At 41.7% G+C, this 19,942-nt stretch overlaps 1 protein-coding gene across 2 annotated transcripts in view; it reads left to right on the forward strand.

Moving 5' to 3' along the window:
* Positions 1–19,942, forward strand: part of LOC145405370 (pseudouridylate synthase TRUB2, mitochondrial) — a 33,035-nt gene that overhangs the window by 5,295 nt on the left and 7,798 nt on the right. For both annotated transcript variants that reach the window (XM_080276773.1, XM_080276774.1), the window contains 2 exons: positions 9,259–9,389; positions 12,862–12,984. In XM_080276773.1, the coding sequence (XP_080132899.1) occupies positions 9,259–9,389; positions 12,862–12,984 (254 nt within the window). The remainder of the gene's footprint in view (positions 1–9,258; positions 9,390–12,861; positions 12,985–19,942) is intronic.

The following is a 19,942-nucleotide window of genomic DNA, read 5'->3' on the forward strand; positions in this document are numbered from 1 at the left end:
TGTGCAGCATTTCACTTCTAACACATGCTTCATACAAGGACCCAGTAGCACAGGGAGAATCCTCTCAGTGTCAGGAGAGGCAATAACTCTCTAAACTTCTTCCAGGGACTCTTTACCCTTGCTACCAAGCTAGCTCCAGCCCATTCTCCAGCACATCATGTCCCCCAAACAACAAAACTCCACACACTCAAGATACTCTTTAGGAAAATTAATTCTTTCCTGTCTCTCTCCTTTATGCTTTCCTTTACTGGAGGCAGGCAGCCATAGTACCTCTGCATCTCATATGCAATCACTTGTCATAAACACCAAACAAAATGGAGTTATTTCCCACACCCCTATTGTAAACAGCATATGGCCCTAGTGCTTCTGCTATGACTGTACTGCCACCTGCCCTAGATATCATCACTTATGTTTTATCCATGTTTATCATCAAGCCCATGTACATCTTAGTCCGTCTCTCCACATTCTAAACCTTTCCAATGCTACCCTCTCTTTCCCTGCAGTAAATACCAACTCATCAGCATACAACACCTCCCAAGGGAGTCTGGTTCTTAAGTCAGTCGAGAGAGCTTCAAGCATAAACAATGAGAGCTTTCAAACGGACCCCTAATGCACACCAGCATTCAGGGAAAATGCATCACTGAAACCTCTGTTTGCTCTCACCTGGGTGCTAGCACTTCATGCATTGCCATAACTACACTGACCAACCATTCCTCAATCTCAGGCTTTTCTCATTGTCCACTTTATAACCTCCCTGGGCACTCTATCAGAAGCCTTCTCCAAATCAGCAAAAGTAAAGTACAACACTCTCTTCATTCCTGTACCATTTTTTTTTTTTTCCCCTGAAGCTGTTGAATAATGGATATTGCATTAGTGGTCCATTTACCTGACATAAACCCAAACTGCATCTCATCATTATACACTTTTTTCCTTTTCATATCTTTCAAGACTCTCCATTACTTTCATTATCAGGTTCAAAAGCTTTATGTGTCTATCTCAGTGTATTTGTAGCCAGATATCTTAATCCTGTAAGGGTTGGCCAAAAATAAGTCACCTCCATGTTCCCCTGTCATCTGCCATTTAGCTGCCCTCCCTCCAACTCACACAACCCTCTGTCATATGTCTCCATCCGTTCATCTCATCCTTGGTCTCTTCATCCCTCTCATTGACATACATTCCTAGTCAACTTCTCATTCTCCATCCTCTCCACATGGCCAAACCATCTCAGAATATATTTTAGTCACATCCATATCATTACAGTACTACAGTGCCCCTCTCGTTTCTCATTTGTCTCTCTATGTCTCCATGTAACTCCACATGCTCCTTCCAGCACATTTCTGTTGCTCACACTCTTGACCTGTGTCCTTCCAACAGGGTCCAAGCTTTGTATCTGGATGGTGAAGTGGGGATAACAGTACTGTCATGCAGTGACTATCTATCTATCTATCTTTCTATATATATATATATATTCACTCTCATCTTAAATGTCAGGACCAACTGCCTACCTAAGCTCCTCATGGGGCAGCGTAGGATTGGACGATGGATATATAGATAGATTGATAGATAGATATACAGTAAGAGCTCGATTAACCGGCATGCGATGCATTGGCACATCCGTATAACCGGAACGCAAACTTGATCCGGCATGGGCTCGAAAATATTCCGGATACCGGTCGTCTCCCTATAATTCTTGATTAGTTCTGTACAGTACAGGATAAAGTAGTGTACGCAGCTAAGTTTTCAAAATTATTTTGGCCTCTAACATGTGCTAAATTTTTCTTTAAATAATTTTTGGTAATGTTTGCTGGTTTGTGTTCAGTCCTGTACAGTTTCTCTTGCTGTCTTTTTGTGTATTGTAGTGTACACACTATCATAAATTCTGCTTAGGTGTGCCCCCTTCGAACCCCCATATACCCAGGGAAAACGGGAGGGGGGGATGAAACGAGCTCCACCTGCCTCTATCCCAGCTCCCAACCCTCCCCCATACCCCTACCCCTCCCAGCCCCCCCCTTCATTATTCTTAACTGGCTGTTACATCTCAAGCTAACCTCATACTTTACACTAATAGTCACATTACTAATACACAAATATAAAACACTAGGATATGTAAAAAGTATATAATATGACTATGAACATGCTGCAGCAAGAAATTAGTGCTTTATAACGTTGACGATAAAACAAAAACGTTAACAACAGCCATCCCAGGCCTCATGCGTTGGGTGTTTGCATGCGTCCGTGTCTGTGCCTGCGTGTTTGGGTGTGTTTATGTCTGTGTTTTTCAGTGTGTGTGTGTGTGTGTGTGTGTGTGTGTTTGCAAAGCAGTGCATCCAACACAGGAGGCCTCAGGTGGCCATTGTTAACATTTTTGTTTTACTGTCAGCGTCATAATGCATTAATTTCTTGCTGCAACATGTTGATAGTTATATTCTTTTAACATATGCTAATGCTCTTTCTTTGTATTAGTAATGGGACCAAGAGTGTTAAGCATGAAAGCAGCTTGAGATGTAACTGCTAGTTAAGAATGATGGATGGGGTGGGGGGTTGGGTAGGGGTATAGAGGATGGTCAGGAGCTCGAGTAGTGGCGGGTGGAGCTCATTTCGTCCCCCCATCCCCTCTTCCCTGGGTATTCTGAGGCAGGAAGGGGGCACCCCTGGGCAGATATTAGTGAGTGTGAGTGTACCTGTACAGTACTTAATACTAAATAATGTACTTCATGAAATGAAATCCCAGGTTTGGTGCTATTTCATTTGTTTGACCTCCCAGAAAATTTCTAAGAGTAACATTCGATTATCCAGAAAATTCCACATCCGGAATGGAAGAATCCCCATGCATTTCACTTAATCGAGCTTTTATATACATATATATATATACTGTATATATATATATATATATATATATATATATATATATATATATCCCATTGGAGCCCAGTGTCCAGAGTACTGGACAAAACTGGGAATTTTCAAATCTTAATATAGTAGGAAACCCCCGGGCAGGGCCCTATGAGCTTCGCGATTATGAACCGATAGGCAGAGGGCGGTACGCTTAGTACCCTCCCAGTACAATGCCTCGCCCAGCAACTCCGGGATCCAGTGGGTTAATGACTGGTAAATCTATCAGTTTCTTTACTCCATTGGAGCCCAGTGTCCAGAGTACTGGACAGAACTGGGAATTTTCAAATCTTAATAAAGTAGGGAACCCCCGGGTAGGGACCTATGAGCTTCGCAACTATGAGCCAACAGGCGGAGGGTGGTACACTTAGTACCCTCCCAGTGCAATGCCTCGCCCAGCAACTTCAGGATCCAATGGGATATATATATGTATACAGTATATATATATATATATATATATATATATATACAGTATAGATATATATAGATATGTATACACAGTATATATATATATATATATATATATATATATATATATATATATACAGTATATATATATATATATATATATATATATATATATATATATGAGGCCCATAGTAACATAGTGTACCGAGAGCCACTGCAAGCGAAACTGAGTTAAGTATACCACTATGTAGCCCAAACCCTCTTTGATCTGGAAAGCAACCACGAGGTACAGAATGCAACTGACATTAGGGTTCAGATTCTTCTTCTGTAACATGGTCTCACTGCCCGCTTCACCTCAGTGCGTCGACAAGCCTTCATGCTGGTCACAGAATGTGCCAAGTGCCTCCCAGCAACATGTCTGGTGTTACCAGATTCTTTATGCTTACAGTCATGCATTTTTTTTATAGCATTATTAATTACTGTACCATTATTCTAACATAATGGAATATTTTGGCATAAAATTGCATGATTTTAAGGGTAAGTTAGCTATAATGTACAGAAAATGGGAAAGACAGAGAGCTCAGCAAGACATTGGCGGCTGTGATCTGGGAATCTATCGTGACATGATGCAGTTTTTTGTTTACCAGCTGGCCTAGAACACTGCCTGGATTAATAGGCTATGTTTAGAGCTGTTTTAGTGTTTTTTCTCATTGGTTCGAGAACATGAGTGACTCTAGTAGTGAGCAAAAAGCTGCTGGTCATCTCATAACAGAAAAAGAGCGAGGAGGCCGGAGATGTGGGCAAAAATGAAAGATTCCTTTTTTTATAATGGTTTTTAATTTCTGAAAATAGTATTACATACATCCATTTTGCTTTTGTAAACATTTCCCATTGATATCTTTGGTTGGTTTGATTGATAAAAATGCTTACTGAGAGTACGTTTTGTCTCTCAATAACCACACTGGAGAAGAACGCAGCTATTGTTGTACCTTTCAGAATGCTACTAATTTCTCTTCTACCAAGATTAGCATGACATGAAAGTATGAACTTCAAGCTAAAATATATAAAAAAAAGCACTAAAAAATATTCTCTAGTTCCAAAGTTACGACATTTTGAAAGTTACACAACTTTAACTGCGTTTTTCTCCGTTTTCAACATGTGGCATTCGGTACACTATGTTATTAGGAGCCTCATATAGTATATATATATATATATATATATATATATATATATATATATACAGTAATCACTCTAATATCCGGACGCCCAATATCCGAACATCCCCACTATCCGAACATAATGTTTCATACTGTACTTTTTTCGATGCTATACTTACCTCATTTCACTTTTTAATGTCCTTTATTGGTGTGAATAGGGTGTTAGGAGCTATGCATGTGCAGTAGGAAGGTGTTTTTCTGAGTTAGGCTAGGTTAGGGTCCATAAGTACCAGTCCAGGAGCCAGTCGCCAGAATGTTTATTATTGTATGAACCTACTTCTAAACCCTCATTTTATGTTTCTTTTGCATTTATTTCAGTCATTTATGTGCCTTATTGGTGTGATTTGGGTCTTAAATAGGTGCTATGCATGTCCAGAGGGAGTTGTATAGGTGTTTCTCTGAGTTAGGGTCCATAAGTACAAGTCCATAAGCTGGGGCCCAATATCCGGACCTACCTATGGCTCTACGTCGGATATTGGAGTGATTACTGTATATATATATATATATATATATATATATATATATATATATATATATATATATATTATATATATATATATATATATATATATATATATATATATATATATCGTTTCGTTTTTAAAGGCTCCAACATGCTTGCATGTGTCGGCCTTGGTCACCTAATGGCGGCTCTCCACGCTGCACGATCCATTGCAGCCTCCCTGTTCAGTCCCTTAACCCTAAGGTCACACTTAATGACCTCGTCCCATGTCTTTCTCGGTCTACCCCTCACAACCCCACCCCCAATATTAACACTTCTCACCTTCCTCACCCAATTATCATCCCCCATCCTCTTCACATGTCCAAACCACCTCAATCTACCTCTCCTCATCACAACACCAATACACTCCAGTTCCATCCTACCTCTCAACTCTTCCATTGTAAACCCAACACCTCCAGGCCTTGGACGCAGGGACGCACTGCACATCCACCTAATCATTGTCATTTCAGTACGTCTGAGCCGGCTAATGTCTTCCTCCTTCACTGCCCAGGTCTCACTACCATACAGCATTACACTCCTAACACATGCTGCATACAAAGACCCCTTAGCACGTAGGGAGAGCCCTCTCAATGTCAGGAGAGGCAAGAGCTCCCTGAACTTCTTCCAACCACTTCTCACCCTAGCCACAGAGCTAGCTCCAGCCCCACCTCCAGCACACAACATGTCTCCCAAATAACAAAGCTCTTCCACACACTCAAGAGATTCACCAGCAAGTTCAATCCTTTCACGTCTGACGATCTCCACCTGCTCACCCCGGCACGCCGTACACATAAAATCAGCATTATCTCGCAGTCTACCTCTGATACCACTACATCTCTTATATATATATATATATATATATATATATATATATACATATACAGTATATATATATATATATACTGTATATATATATATATATATATATATATATATATATATATAGACGGTATATATAAAGTATATACTGTATATATATATATATATATATATATATATATATATATATATATATATATACGGTATATATACCGTATATACTGTATATATATATATATATATATATACATATATGGTATATATACCGTATATACTGTATATATATAATATATATATATATATATATATATATATATATATATATATATACTGTATATATACTGTATGTACTGAATATATATATATATAAACTTCCATGCTCACTTCCCTATTCCTTATCACTCTTTTCAGTAATCTAGCAATGTATCTTCCTTGCTGAATCCATTCAAGCTCTTCCTCCTCCAAACTTCCATCCTTAATCATCACACTACCTAAGTGTTTGAATTCCCTAACCATCCAACCTCATTGTATTCATTTAATTTCTCTCATAGACCATAACTTTACTCTTATCTAAATTCATTCTTACATTCTGTCTCTTACAGCACACATTCAACTTCACATAATACTGTAATACTGTAACAGCAGCAGACAACAGTGCTGGAAGTTTCCAAACCCAACCCTCTCTCTTTAGAGGTATTCCAACATGCACTGCCTTGGTATCACTTGCATAACTCCATCTACAGACATACTGAACAACCATGGAAACAAGACACATCCCTGTTCCAATCCAACATTGACATCAAAGAACTTACTTAGTTCACTCTTCACGTGCAGTGGAGCCATGGCACCCACATACATAATCTTCACAGCTTTCAACAGATTCCTTTGTACACCACATATTTTTTATAGTGTCCACATTCCTTGTGTGTCATCTCTGCCATATGCATTCTCCAAATCCATGAAGGCAGCATACAGCTTCTTTCCCTTCTCTAAATACTTTTCCATTAAACATCTTAGAATGAATTTCTGATCTATACAGTCTCCTCCCTTCCTATAACCTGCATGTTCTTCTCCATCTAACTCCGTAGTTATTTCCCAAACTCTGTTGTTAAGTATCCAACCATATATTTTTCTTCCAGTTATACTGAGAAGACAAATACAGTACCTTTATGACTGCTACACACTGCTCGTTCTCATTTTCCTTTGTATAAGGAACAGTAATACGGTCCTCCAGGATCCTTCCTTTCTCCCAAGCCACTCTGCACATCCTCTTTATCCATTCTGTCACTAACTCTTCCTTGTATTTCAACATTTTATCACACACTTGTTCAATTCCTGAGGCTTTGCCCATTTTGACTTTCTTTGTTGCTTCTAATACATCTGTCTTATTGAACTCTTCCTCCCTGCTTACCTCGCTCCTCCCATCCATTCCTCAGCCACACATACTTGCTCCACTTTTGTTCTCTATGTTCAGCAACTCCTTAAAATGTCCTCTTTATCTGCTCACTTTTTTAAATTTTTCTCCCTTTCCCACCAACATTCTACTGTTTCTATCATTCACTCCTCCACTACGTCCCTTGTCATCCTTTCTTACCTTCTTGACCCTCCTAAACAGTTTCTTACATTCCCTCCAATTTACACCCAGATTTCTTCTAAGTTCCTTATCCACCCTTGTCTTACTCTCTTACTAGTCTTTTCACCTCTCTCCTCTTCTCTACACACAATTCTCTTTTCCATCTCTCCATATCATCCATTCCTTTACTGTACTTCCCATTTGGTCATTATGTGCTCTCTTGTTCTCTGCAACAGCTTGTTTCATATCTACATTCCACCATACTGTTCCTTGCGCCCCCTTACGTCAACTCTTCACCCCACACACTACCTTATATGCTGCATAGAGTGAATATACTGTATTACACATGCCTTCCACCACCTCTGTCTGCTGCAGACCATATCTACTCAGTCACTCTGCCACTTCTCTCCTGTATATCACATTCCTTCCCACCTCCCCATCCTGCAGCCTTTCTTTCTACTCTCTCTTGCAGGAACTGCTTTTTTTGTGCCTTTAGAATTTCTTTTCAAGACATCACCCTTTCCTTTATACACATTTAAGATCATGCTCTTCAACCTTTCATCAGAACAACACCATCCATCCATCCATCATCTAATCCTACGTTGCCCCATGAGAAGCATAGGAGCCCGGGGCTAGGAAAGTTGGTCCTGGCATTTAAGATGAGAGTGACCAGCCTCACTCATCCCTGAGTGGCATTATGTGAGCTATAAACCCCAACCACTCCTTGGATATAAACCTTCACCGGCTCAATCCGATTGGAGCACCTGTATTACCCACTAACCACCAGGAGCCAAAATTTGGTTATATGGTTACCACCCAGCATAGTAAATGGTTTCCTGGTGTACAGGAAACCATTTGGCTTGTCACTCACTGTAGAGTCACCCACAGGCAAAAGGAAGAGGAAAGAATGAAGGAAAGAAAGACAGAAGAGGAAGTGTAAAGTCACCCGCAGGCAGAAGAAAGAGGAAAGAATGAAGGAAAGAAAGACAGAAGAGGATGGATGGAAAGAAGGATGGAGGAGAGGAAAGGGCAGACACCCGAGAGCAGCACTACATCAAGTGAGTGGATGATGAGCATCCCCACCTACCACAAACACTCATAGAATTTATTGGATCAGTAACTAAACCCACTTCTACATCTCCAGAGGCCTTCAACATCTCAGCAGTCAACCCAGGTACATCCACAGCCTTCCCCAACAGCAGTCTGTTGATTGCCTTGCCTGTGTTACTGATAACCAAAGGTCAAGTGCCACACACTGGATATGTCATATTCAAACTTTCCCGTTCCAGTCACACTCCTCATTCAACAACTGGTTATAATGTTCTCTCCAAACATCTTTAATATCCTCACTATCCTCCACAACCCTTCCTTCTTCATTCTTCACACAGTGCTCACTTATGATGTTCCTCTTTTCACATGTCTTGTACTTAGCCACCTAAATTATCACATTCCTCCTTTCAGCTGTATATTTTTTTACATGGTGTATCAAATATTTTTTATTTTGACATCATCAATTATCTAACTATACATTATGTTTCTCGGGAGGTACAACAGATTCACTTTCTGTATGTATTTATCTGAGCTGAGTTGCTGTACATCATCGTCCTTTTTGGATGAGAATTTCTTATATCAAAAGCTGTGTATTAACATTGATGAATCAGGGTAATCTTAGTGCAGTGTTAAACCAAAGTTCTTGGAATCTCTGGAAGCCATTGTGGTGCAGTGGAAGAGGCCTGATTTGTCACTGACTGGGTCCAGTTTCAGTTTGTTGGGAGGTATAGCAGAGACATTTCAACAAATCAGATTTTTTCACAAATTATTAATAAAGTGTCCATGATATTTTGCAGGTGTGTGTGTGATGGGTATTAACGGAGGCAACTGGAGGACAGAGAAGGTGCGAGGAAGCAGACTTATTCGAACTTACACTGTGTCAGGAGAACTGGGTCGTGCAACTGACACTCATTATATCGATGGCAAGGTCAGTACAGTACTACACTGTGTGTATACTTCCCAACCTCCTAACTCAGATTCTGTTTAACCATTCCTCTCATGCAAACATGATCCAGCCTTAAGTGATCAGCATATGGAAAAATTGGAAACATGATATAAGATCAGGCTTCACTAGCCCTCATTTTTTACTCTATGCTTCGCCATTTTTGGACACCCCTACAAGAAGGGGTTTCAGGGCACATTCAACATCACACAGGCATTAGACTTGGTAACAGCAGGAATTATCCCAGATTCAGATAGATGAGAAGTGGATTCATTGCTTCTTGTTCCAGTTATAATGCCTCACAAAGCATGATGACCCTCCAGGGTCAATGATGACTCCACCACTCCAGTAAATGAATGCTCAGCTCTTCAGTTCCACTCATGTGCTTGAAATGCAAAGAGTACTGTTGTTGTCCATGGCCACCCAGCACAGAAGAGACCTGATTGAGGGTTATGGCATTTAGACAGTGACCTTTCTCCAACTTCAGTAATTGGCTCTAGGTTCTTAGCCGTTTGATTGGAACTCTTGTCTGCACTGGAGGGAGTTACTGTACTAAGCAAACATACCTTCTGAAACACATTGTATTAGTACCAGTACATGCACAGACCAGACCATGATTGATTCCCCCCCCCCCTCCAAGTACAGTACTAATGTTTGTACGAAGGTCAGAAGAATTTACCAATGCATTTAAAGTAAATATAGATGTAAGAATGGGATGTGTTGGCTAAGTTTAAGCTACTTATGGCCAAGATAATGAAGAAGTTGACACGATAGGAAGCAAAGGATCCAACCAAGAATTACAGCATAACATAGGAAATATTAACGCTTCAGTCCACTCATGTTGCAGCTTTGCTGGCAGTAAACATTATGACATGGATTAATTGACGATACATTGCTGAGATCCCAAGATTGGTTCTATGGAGGAGAATTTTACCTAACCAAAGTCAGAAATTAACCATCATAGCGTTCATAACCATCTTCAACACCACATACTGCCACTGTAATCCACTGTAGATTAAATCCATCCATCCATCATCCAATTCTATTTTGCCCCATGAGGAGCGCAGGAGCCCGGGGCTAGGCAAGTTGGTCCTAACATTTAAGATGAGTGACCGGCCTCACTCATCCCTGAGTAGCATTACATGAGCAATAAACCCCAGCCACCACTTTGATATAAACCTACTGTACACAGGCTCAATCTGACTGGAGCGCCTTATTACCCACTAAACCACCAGGCACCATAATTTGGTTATATGATTACCACCCAGTGCAGTAAATGGTTTCCTGGTGTACAGGAAGCCATTTGGCTTGTCACTTAGCGAAGAGTCACCCATAGGTAGAAGGAAGAGGGGAGGGTGAAGGAAAGAAAGGCATAGGAGGGAGTATAAAGTCACCTGTAGGCAGAAGGACGAGGAAAGAATAAAGGAAAGAAAGACAGAAGAGGATGGAAGGAATGAAGGATGGAGGAGAGGAAAGGGCTGACACCCGAGAGCAGCACTACATCGAATGAGCGAATGGTGAGTCCCTCCACCTACCACGAAACTTATGTTAACATAAAAAAAAAGTTTCAGTACTTAGTACAGGATAGAGATAACTGGATGAATTCCAAAGGTACTGGAGTTTTACATATCTGAGACCTGTGTTGTTTAACCCTCCTCAGGCAGACCTGGGTCTGACAGACCCGGGCAATTTTTTCGGTGGTATAGTTTAGTAACTTATAGATGCCTGGGATCCCTGACCTTCTCAATAACTTCCTAATTTTTTGTCCCCATGCGGGTTGTAGGGGGGTTACTTTCGTGTCTCTCTGTGTTTTTGCAATATACTGTATCGCTCAGAATTGCATGTCTGGTCTGTGAGACCCAGGTGTACTTGAGGAGGGCAGAGAATTTTCACTATGAGTTTGCAATTTGATTTTATGTTGTGTGAACCACTATGCCCATAATGAAGGTCCTCCATCCCTCAAGTTGTGACACAAGTGCTAGGCTCATAATGTTCTTTGTTTTCGTGTATGGTGACAACAAAGAAAATAAATAAAGAAATCAATCAATCAATACAATGAATATAGTTTGGCTTTTTTTTTTCATAATTTTAAAATAAATTTGTGGAGTTCAATTAATAAAACTTATCTGCATAGTTTTGTAACTGATAAGACCTAATACCATCCATCCATCCATCATCCAATCCTACTTTGCCCCATGAAGAGCGTAGGAGCCTGGGGCTAGGCATTTGGTCCCAACATTTAAGATGAGAGTGACCAACCTCACTCATCCCTGAGTGGCATTACATGAGCACATTGCAGGGTATTCAGGAATTCATTATAAAAAACATGTGTGACACTACAGAATTTTTTAAAAGCTGGGTCTGATAGATCCAAGTGTACCTAAGTTGTAAGTGAATCTGTAGGTCTACCTGAAGCGGGTTAATATTGGTTAAAATGAGGTGACAGTGAGAGTGATCGGTAAAGAAGAATAACTGGTGAACTTATTAATATTTTGAAAGTTAGGATGGTTAGTATGATGATGAGAAAGACTGTGAAAGTGTGGTTCTTCTGACCCTCATGGGGAAATGAACCTGGGCTGATCAGAATGGAATTACCATATAGATGACAATTCTACTGTATAAGTTATCCTTCAGGTAGGATTTGTGGAATATCTCATTATGCAGATTTTTGCTTTTTTCTTCATCATAATTTGGTGCTTACACATTCCAGTTTTACCCCCCCCCCTTTTTTTTTACCAACTTTTTTTCTCTGTACTGTACTTTATCATTTGTTACTGCTTTTGAACCTTGTTACTACTTCACTTGACTCACTGGCCATTGGCGCTTGGCTCGGAAACTGATATTGTATTTAACTCATCTTCTGTGTCCGCTACATTCCTTCTTTCATTGCCATAAGATGCATAGAGTTTCTAATAAGTCTTATTCGGCTAAGTATACAAGTAGGTACAGTTTCTTCCAGAATTTAATCATGACGTATGGAAGGTAAGGAATAAACAAGTCCACCTGTCACCTAATATCAGTATGTATGGCTGGAGGAATTTCTCATAGATAAATGGCCATTTGTACAGGAATAGGTAGTACTGCCTCTACTGAATAAACACCCACACTACTGTCAACCTAAGTATGATAAAGACTTGTGCTCATGACATTTAATCAGCTGGCAAACTCATCATGTAACATTCATTAGCATGGCCATTAATTATAAATTAGGTTTTCTTTATTATAATGAATTAGATAACAGGTATATCAGGATCCTTCAGATTATGAGTACAGTAATTAGTTTCCTTTGTAGCTACATCCAACCCTTTAAAAGCTTTGTAAGTACATAGTTTAGAGGATACAAGTACTGTACTGTACTCTACTGAACTGTGTTTGCAATATTGTTGAAAATTATGGTACTAAGTTTTTATTGAGTAGGGTAAAACATTCACCTCCGTGACCAAATTGAACCCAACAGGTGGTGGAGAAGTCAAGCTATCGGCATGTGACCAGGGGGAGGCTTCAGCGTGCCCTAATGATGGCCCAGGCTGCGCACCAGCGTTCTGCTCTCTCCTTTCTTGGTCTTAATCCACACTCCCAGGTTAGGCATGGGGCCTCTATATATTTCCCAGTGCAAGTGAAATTTTAAGTAAACCCTGTTTAATTTTAAAATTTTACCTAATTAAAACTTCCAAGTACAGTAAGACCTCACTATAATGCACTAATTGGGACCCAAGCCATTCCGAAAAATGCAAGATTCCGATAAAAATGACATCCGGACTTCCCTCTGCTAACTCGGACTTTTTCCGATATATCAGACATTAGTCAGGATTGCACGAATGGTTTTAAATTGTTTTGGCTACCATTGCAGTACTGTACTGTGTTAAACTTCACTACATGAATCAAATGGTATAATATATATAATAATACTGTACTGTACCCTGATAAACATGTCTTTTATTTATTTTATTTTGGTGAACATAGCTGACATGGTCAGGCAGTCTGGATTGCCTTTGGCTGTATCGGACTTTTTCCGATATATAGGAATTTAGTTCGGTAGCTCCTCAATTCCGATAAAAGTGAATTCCGGTCTATTGAAGTCCATTATATTGAGGTTTACTATATTTGTTTAACTGGAATTGAATCGGTCATCCATCCATCCATCATCCAATCCTACATTGCCCCATGAGGAGCGTAGGAGCCCGGATTTAGGCAGTTGGTCCTGACATTTAAGATGAGAGTGACCAGCCTCACTCATCCCTGAGTGGCACCACATGAGCAATCAACCTCAACCACCCCTTGGATATAAACCTTCACTGGCTCAATCCGACTGGAGCACAATAATTACCCACTAAACCACCAGGTGCCAAAATTTGGTTATATGGTTACCACCCAGCATAGTAAATGATTTCCTGGTAAGCAAGAAACCATTTGGCATGTCACTCTGTGTAGAGTCACCCACAGGCTAAAGGAAGAGGAAAGAATGAAGGAAAGAAAGACAGAAGAGGGAGTGTAAAGTCACCCGTAGGCAGAAGGACAAGGAAAGAATGAAGGGTACAGTTGAGAATTAATGAAGTTTGTTTGAGAATCCCTTGTTTTTGCTGTTGTTGAATAAACCTAGTCTGTTTGGCTGAGCAGACCCATCAGCCACAAGCAAGCAGCTGCCCCTGCAGGTCCATCCCATGCAGTACACAATGTGCCCTTGCCTAGGACAGAACCTCACCACAGTGAGATGTGGGGAAGAGTGTGGAGGTTTGGTTCCCGGATGGATACTGTATTTGCTTTTCTCCATCCTGTTAACAGGGGAACCATAGTAGTCTCCACATCACCCCGTTATTTGGTAACCACCCAGCACTGTAAATGGTTTCCTGGGTTACTGGAAACTATTAGGCTTGTCATTTAATGTTGAGCTGAACTGGAAAGAAGAGTAATAATATGTGACAAAAATGATGGGAGAAATAACAAGAGAGGAGGACAGCCATAGAAAAATCATGATAAAGGTGAAGGAAGAAGTAGGCAGCACTACACTGGATGATGGTTGCCACCACTTACCACCAGAGTCCCATAGTAATTTGTCATGGCAGTTTTTTCTCGGACAGTAGGTGGTGGGTTACTGTCATCCTTGGGAAATACAACAGTAATGTTGATGTTGGGGTACAAGCATAGTAATTAGCCACAAACTCATCATTTACACAGGGCTGTGGAGTCAGTACCCAAAATACCCGACCCCAACTCCTTGATTTCTTGTGTGTCCGACTCCGATTCCAACCCCTTAGACTTTCTCTATAATATATTTGCCATGATAACTTAAACAAGATGTCATTCCATCACAGCCACATGAATCGTCAGGCTACTTTTAAAATCTATGTCCTTAAAGGTTTGACTTTAATAGTCGTAGCTACATTATGACAAAATGATAGTTTTTTAAATGCAATCAAGACTGAAACTCAATACATACATAGTTAAGTTTGCTATAATTTCATTAGACTTAGGCAAGGAAGAAAATCCATAAACATATTGAGAATTTGTGAGTACGATCACTGTGGGACGGTTAATCAGGCAAGGCTGGGTCTATGGGTGGGTTGCACTGACTTGCTTATCCTCATAATTCCCACCTGGCACCTTACAGGCACTGGCAGATGCTTCCATGTCACTTTATACCATAACCATTTCATTCTTACTAATTTTGTATAAAGAAACTCACCTCCAGATTCTAGAATAAAAAATTATCCAAGTATTGTCACTCAGTTGGAAATCTGCTGATCGTGGTGTCTGTTTACATTCTGTTCTTGTTGTTCTGTCAACAGATGGCAGCCCCTACGTTTATATTTAACATAAACGAAGAACAGGAGAGCAACAAACAAGTCCTAAATAAAATGTGGAAAATGAGAGAAAAGAAAAAAAAAAGGCAACAGCAACAAAAAATAAAACCGAAGGAACTGTCATTCAAAATGCAATAGCTCCACATTACGTCATGTTTACAAATTTTTTTACCGGTGATTGGAGTCGGAGTCGGGACTTTTTTATCAACTCAGACTCCAACTCCAGCATCACCATACTTGCTTCCGACTCCAACTCCATGGCACTAATTTCACAGTTTCGGAACTTTTCTGAAAGAAGTATTACAAAATTTTATGTTTGTACTTTCCTAGACTCATATATTCTCTTCCTGTCTATAGCCCCACTTCCTCTATGTATCTCTCATATCCTCAGATCTGTGCATCTTCATGTCTGTTCAAAACACCACCCAGTTCCACAATTTTACTTACACTCATACTCCCCCTCCCCCATCAGCATGCATCCTGTCACTCCAAAAGATGTCTTTCACTTTGTCATTTAATCCATCTTCCGAGAAATATGCAGATATCAAAGACACCATATTGCTACTAACCATAAGCTTCAGAATCATTATTCTGTCATCCATCTTAGCCATAGTCATAGTTTTTTCAACCCACCTCCCAGCTAGCAAGATCCTCACTCCTGAACCCATCATCCTTTCCAGCAAAGTTTTTATGCCAGTATCATTCTTAATGCCAATTCCCCCAGTGCATTTCCTGCACACAACACACATGCCCACCGTCCTCATCCTCATTGTCTTTACCATCTCTCCTCTCTCCCTGTGCCCAGGGGATGAAATAGATCCTTTAAACTTGGTTTCCTTTTCTGTGTGTGTGTGTGTGTGTGTGAATTAGTCATTTCAGATATTAACACTTTAACCGCGGGCATTGTTTTGCCCCGACTGTCCTCTCCCGTGGGGGTTTCAGCCAAATGTAAACAAACCTTTAAACTTTAATAACTCTGCACAGAATAAAGCTAGAGAAAAAAATAAGGTACCATTAGAAAGTAATAACCTTCAGCTTTCCATTGATGTAGGTTTCATGACTTCGTTGACTTTCACAGGACAGGCAGTGCCATTAGAAGTGAGGGGTGTAAAATCACTATTTTACGCCCCACACACCAGTACCAAATGCCAACCACTCTCTGATAATAGTACTATAAACATATATGAACACTGCACATACGATAAACACCCACTCTGTGTTCACTGAGGTAGGTAAAAAGCACTGTAATTGCCCGCACTTCACTGCGGCATCACACGCTCACTGACGTTTGGTTAGCGGCGATGTTTTCATTATTTCTAACTTCTAATACTATTTTACATATAATCTGGGCAATATACATTATATTTACACTGCACTTATTACTATATTGCGTCACTGTCGCATCACAGAATTACACAAGTGCCGCAGATTTTCTTATTACCATATCACTTATATACTGGCCATATTTACATTATTTTCTAGGAAAAATATCTCTTATTACTATATTATACAATTATTGGTAAAGCATGTCACTGTCGCATCACAGAATCACAGCAGTGCCGCAGATTCTCTTATTACAATATCACTTATTATACTGGCCAATATTTACATTGTTTTCTAGGCAAAATATCCCTTATTACTACATTATCCATTATACAATTATTGGTAAAGCACGTCACTGTCGCATCACTGTATATCACTGTCACTTTCAGTATTTACTCAGAGAGTGGTACTCGGCAAAGCATGGAGTCACACAGAGAGCGACTTGGCATTCCTGGCACTGGTGTGTGCTCATTTTTCTCGTCTGAGGCCTCCGTGTGGTGTTATGACATACTCTGCAGCGGCCCTGTGACAACCTGCCGCCTGCGGTAAGAGGCAATTTCACAAGCTGGTGCCGGCTCATGTAATTGCGGCACTCAAGACGGTCAGGTTGTGTGTCAGAGTTTCGCCTCGGGATCAATGCCGTCACCTGACCAAATCGTGCAAGCAGCTGCTGCACGACAGTCTTGGAGAACTGTCTCAGGGATGGTTGCCTTATGCCCCCAACTTGTGTCTTGTAGAGGAGGAAGGTGTTGAGCATGCACATATCGAGCATGTGCAGGCAAGCCTTCCTGTACCATCGGGTGTTTCTCCTGAGACAGTCTGTTTCGCCAATCATCATATCACACTTATCAACAAGTCTCATGTTGACATTGTAGTCAATGACGGCATCGGGCTTCATGATTGGCTCTCCCGTCCTGTAGCTGACCTTCCCAGTTCTCTGCAATTCCCCCTTGTGGATGGTGCTGATCATATTCACGACCTTCTTGTCATGCCACCTGATCGCCAGAAGCTTGTCTGACTTCTTCAGGTGCACATCTCCCTTGGATGAGGATGATACTTCTGGGAAACTTGGCCACTCTTTCCTAGGGCTCTGTACAGTGCCAACAGTGCCAATGCCGTGTTCAGCCAGGAATTTGGAGAGTTTCGGTGCTGTGTAATAATTGTCTGTGTACAGCACATGATTCCCACCAAAATACCTCTCCATCAGCACTTTTACAACAGAGCCAGAGAAGCCAAGGGGGTCTTTCCTGTCCACATCCATTGTGCTTGCAGAGTAGATCATGAAATCAAGGATATACCCCATCTCACAGTCACACAGCACAAAGAACTTTATCCCAAAGCGGTGGCGTTTGCTGGGGATGTACTGCATGAATTTGAGACGTCCTCTGAACAATACCAGGGATTCATCTATGACGACTTTTTGCATAGGACGGAAAAATCGCATAAATTGATCCCTAATCCTGTTGAGAAAATCCCTCACTTTCCACAAAGGGTCAGTTTGGGACGGGTTTCCAGTGTCAGCGAAGTGTAGGTATCCTAGCAGCTGTTGGAACCGATCTCGTGACATGTACTTCCCGAATGTTGGGATAGAAGTAATGTCATCCACCAGCCAGTACTCCTCCAACTCATGTCTCTTGATATGGGGCATCAAGAACATAAGTGCAAAGAACACATACAGCTCTCTGATCCCGACAGGCAACCACGACACTTGCTTTGGTGAGCCAATAGGTCCCAGCCCTTCTGCTGCACACTGAGCTGCATACCTATTGGTCTCATCGCTGACAAACTGCACGATTTCGTCATCCATGAAGGCCAGGAAGTAGTCAACAAAATCATCTCCTTCGTTGCATGGAAAGGCAGGCTGTATTCCCGCATTTGTCATGTCAAACGGCGGATTGTGTGGCTGAAAATCAGCACCGTCAGACCGGACAAATGCATCCACTTTCCCGGTGCGTGGTTCAGTGGAAGTGGCAGGTCACATTGCACTCGTTTCCCCGTGAGAAGGAGCTGAGGTGGAGGCAATGGGTGAGGCAGGAGGCGAGCGGGAGGGGGGTGAGTGCGGGGGTGGTGAGTGGGGGGGTGGCGAGGGTGAGGGAGCTGGGCGGGGGGCAGGTGGGGGGGTTACTGACCTGGTGTGTGGTGAAATCCGACCCTTTCTTCCCCACTTATCACCCAGCTTTGCCCTCCAACTGCCACGCATCCCCTTTGTTCTAGGCCAGCCTGCCCTGCTTACCCTGTCTGCACGGCCTGCCTTCCCTTGCTGTGCAGGCTCTGGGAATTCATATTCCTCAGATGATGTAGACTGAGGAGAGGGCACGGCAGAAGATGTGAGGGCAACAGGGCTAGGGGAGCGGGAAAGTGGTGGGAAATGCTTGCTAGGGCCTGGTGTAGGAGACGTAAGTTTACACTTCACTCCCTTCCCACGTGCAACACCAATTTTCCCCATAGGTGCCTTCCCTTTCCCAGAGTAAGTTGGGGGCGGTGGGGGGGAAACTACACGTTCACTTTCATCACTGTCACTGTCAGTGCTAAAGGGTTCACCACCAATCACTGCAAAATCGTCACTACTACTTGCTGTAAGTGTATCACTCTCACTGCCACAATCCAGAGTTGTACTTACAGTTTTATCCAGCTCGGTCCTAATTTCTGGAGTGCTCAACCCCTTCTGCCTCGCCTTCGGCAGTTCCTTCCTCGGTGTAGAGGTCGAAGGCACACTAGCACTAATAATTTCCAAGGAGGAAGCGAGCGACGATGAGTCGGGACGGAGCGCCATTATCACGCACAGAGCTGGACAGATACTGAGTGATGCGTGTCAGGGCAGGGGTGGGGGGGGCCCCCTCAGGGTGGGAGGAGGGAGGTGTGGGATGGCTGGCGTGAAAGAACTCGACAGCTACTCTTGCGTGAGACAAATTGCGCACAGGAAAAACGCGTGGTGTTCAAAATATTCACGAACATTCCAGAATGACACCCGCGGTTTGGTCCAGTTTTGTCGATGTCATTCTGGAATGACACCCGCGGTTAAAGGGTTAATGTGGGCAGAGCTGATGCAGGGGCATCACCAGCTGTAATACCTTCCATCACCATAACTGGCAGGGTATTTCAGCAAACTTGCTCCGATCATGATTGTACATGGTTCCAAGTTTCAGTATTGTTCACCTTGTGGCAACTGTCTTTTGTCACAGTCATGCTCTCTGGCAACATCTCTGTTCAAGACCTTAATCATGAGATCATTTAGAATAATCCTATTCCAGATGGCTTTACAGCAGTTATACAGCTCCTCACAGGCTGTAGGATGGGAGAGATCCAAAATAAATAACTGTAAATAGGTGATTAGGCCTAAAAAATTTGAAGTAGTGCATCAGGTACTGTACTGTACAAATAGTAAATGCAGTCTTGAATAGAAATTCTTTATAT

The sequence above is a fragment of the Coenobita brevimanus genome, chromosome 66 (assembly GCF_032717465.1).
Source record: "Coenobita brevimanus isolate Jiangsu-jjx chromosome 66, ASM3271746v2, whole genome shotgun sequence".
NCBI lineage: Eukaryota > Metazoa > Arthropoda > Malacostraca > Decapoda > Coenobitidae > Coenobita > Coenobita brevimanus.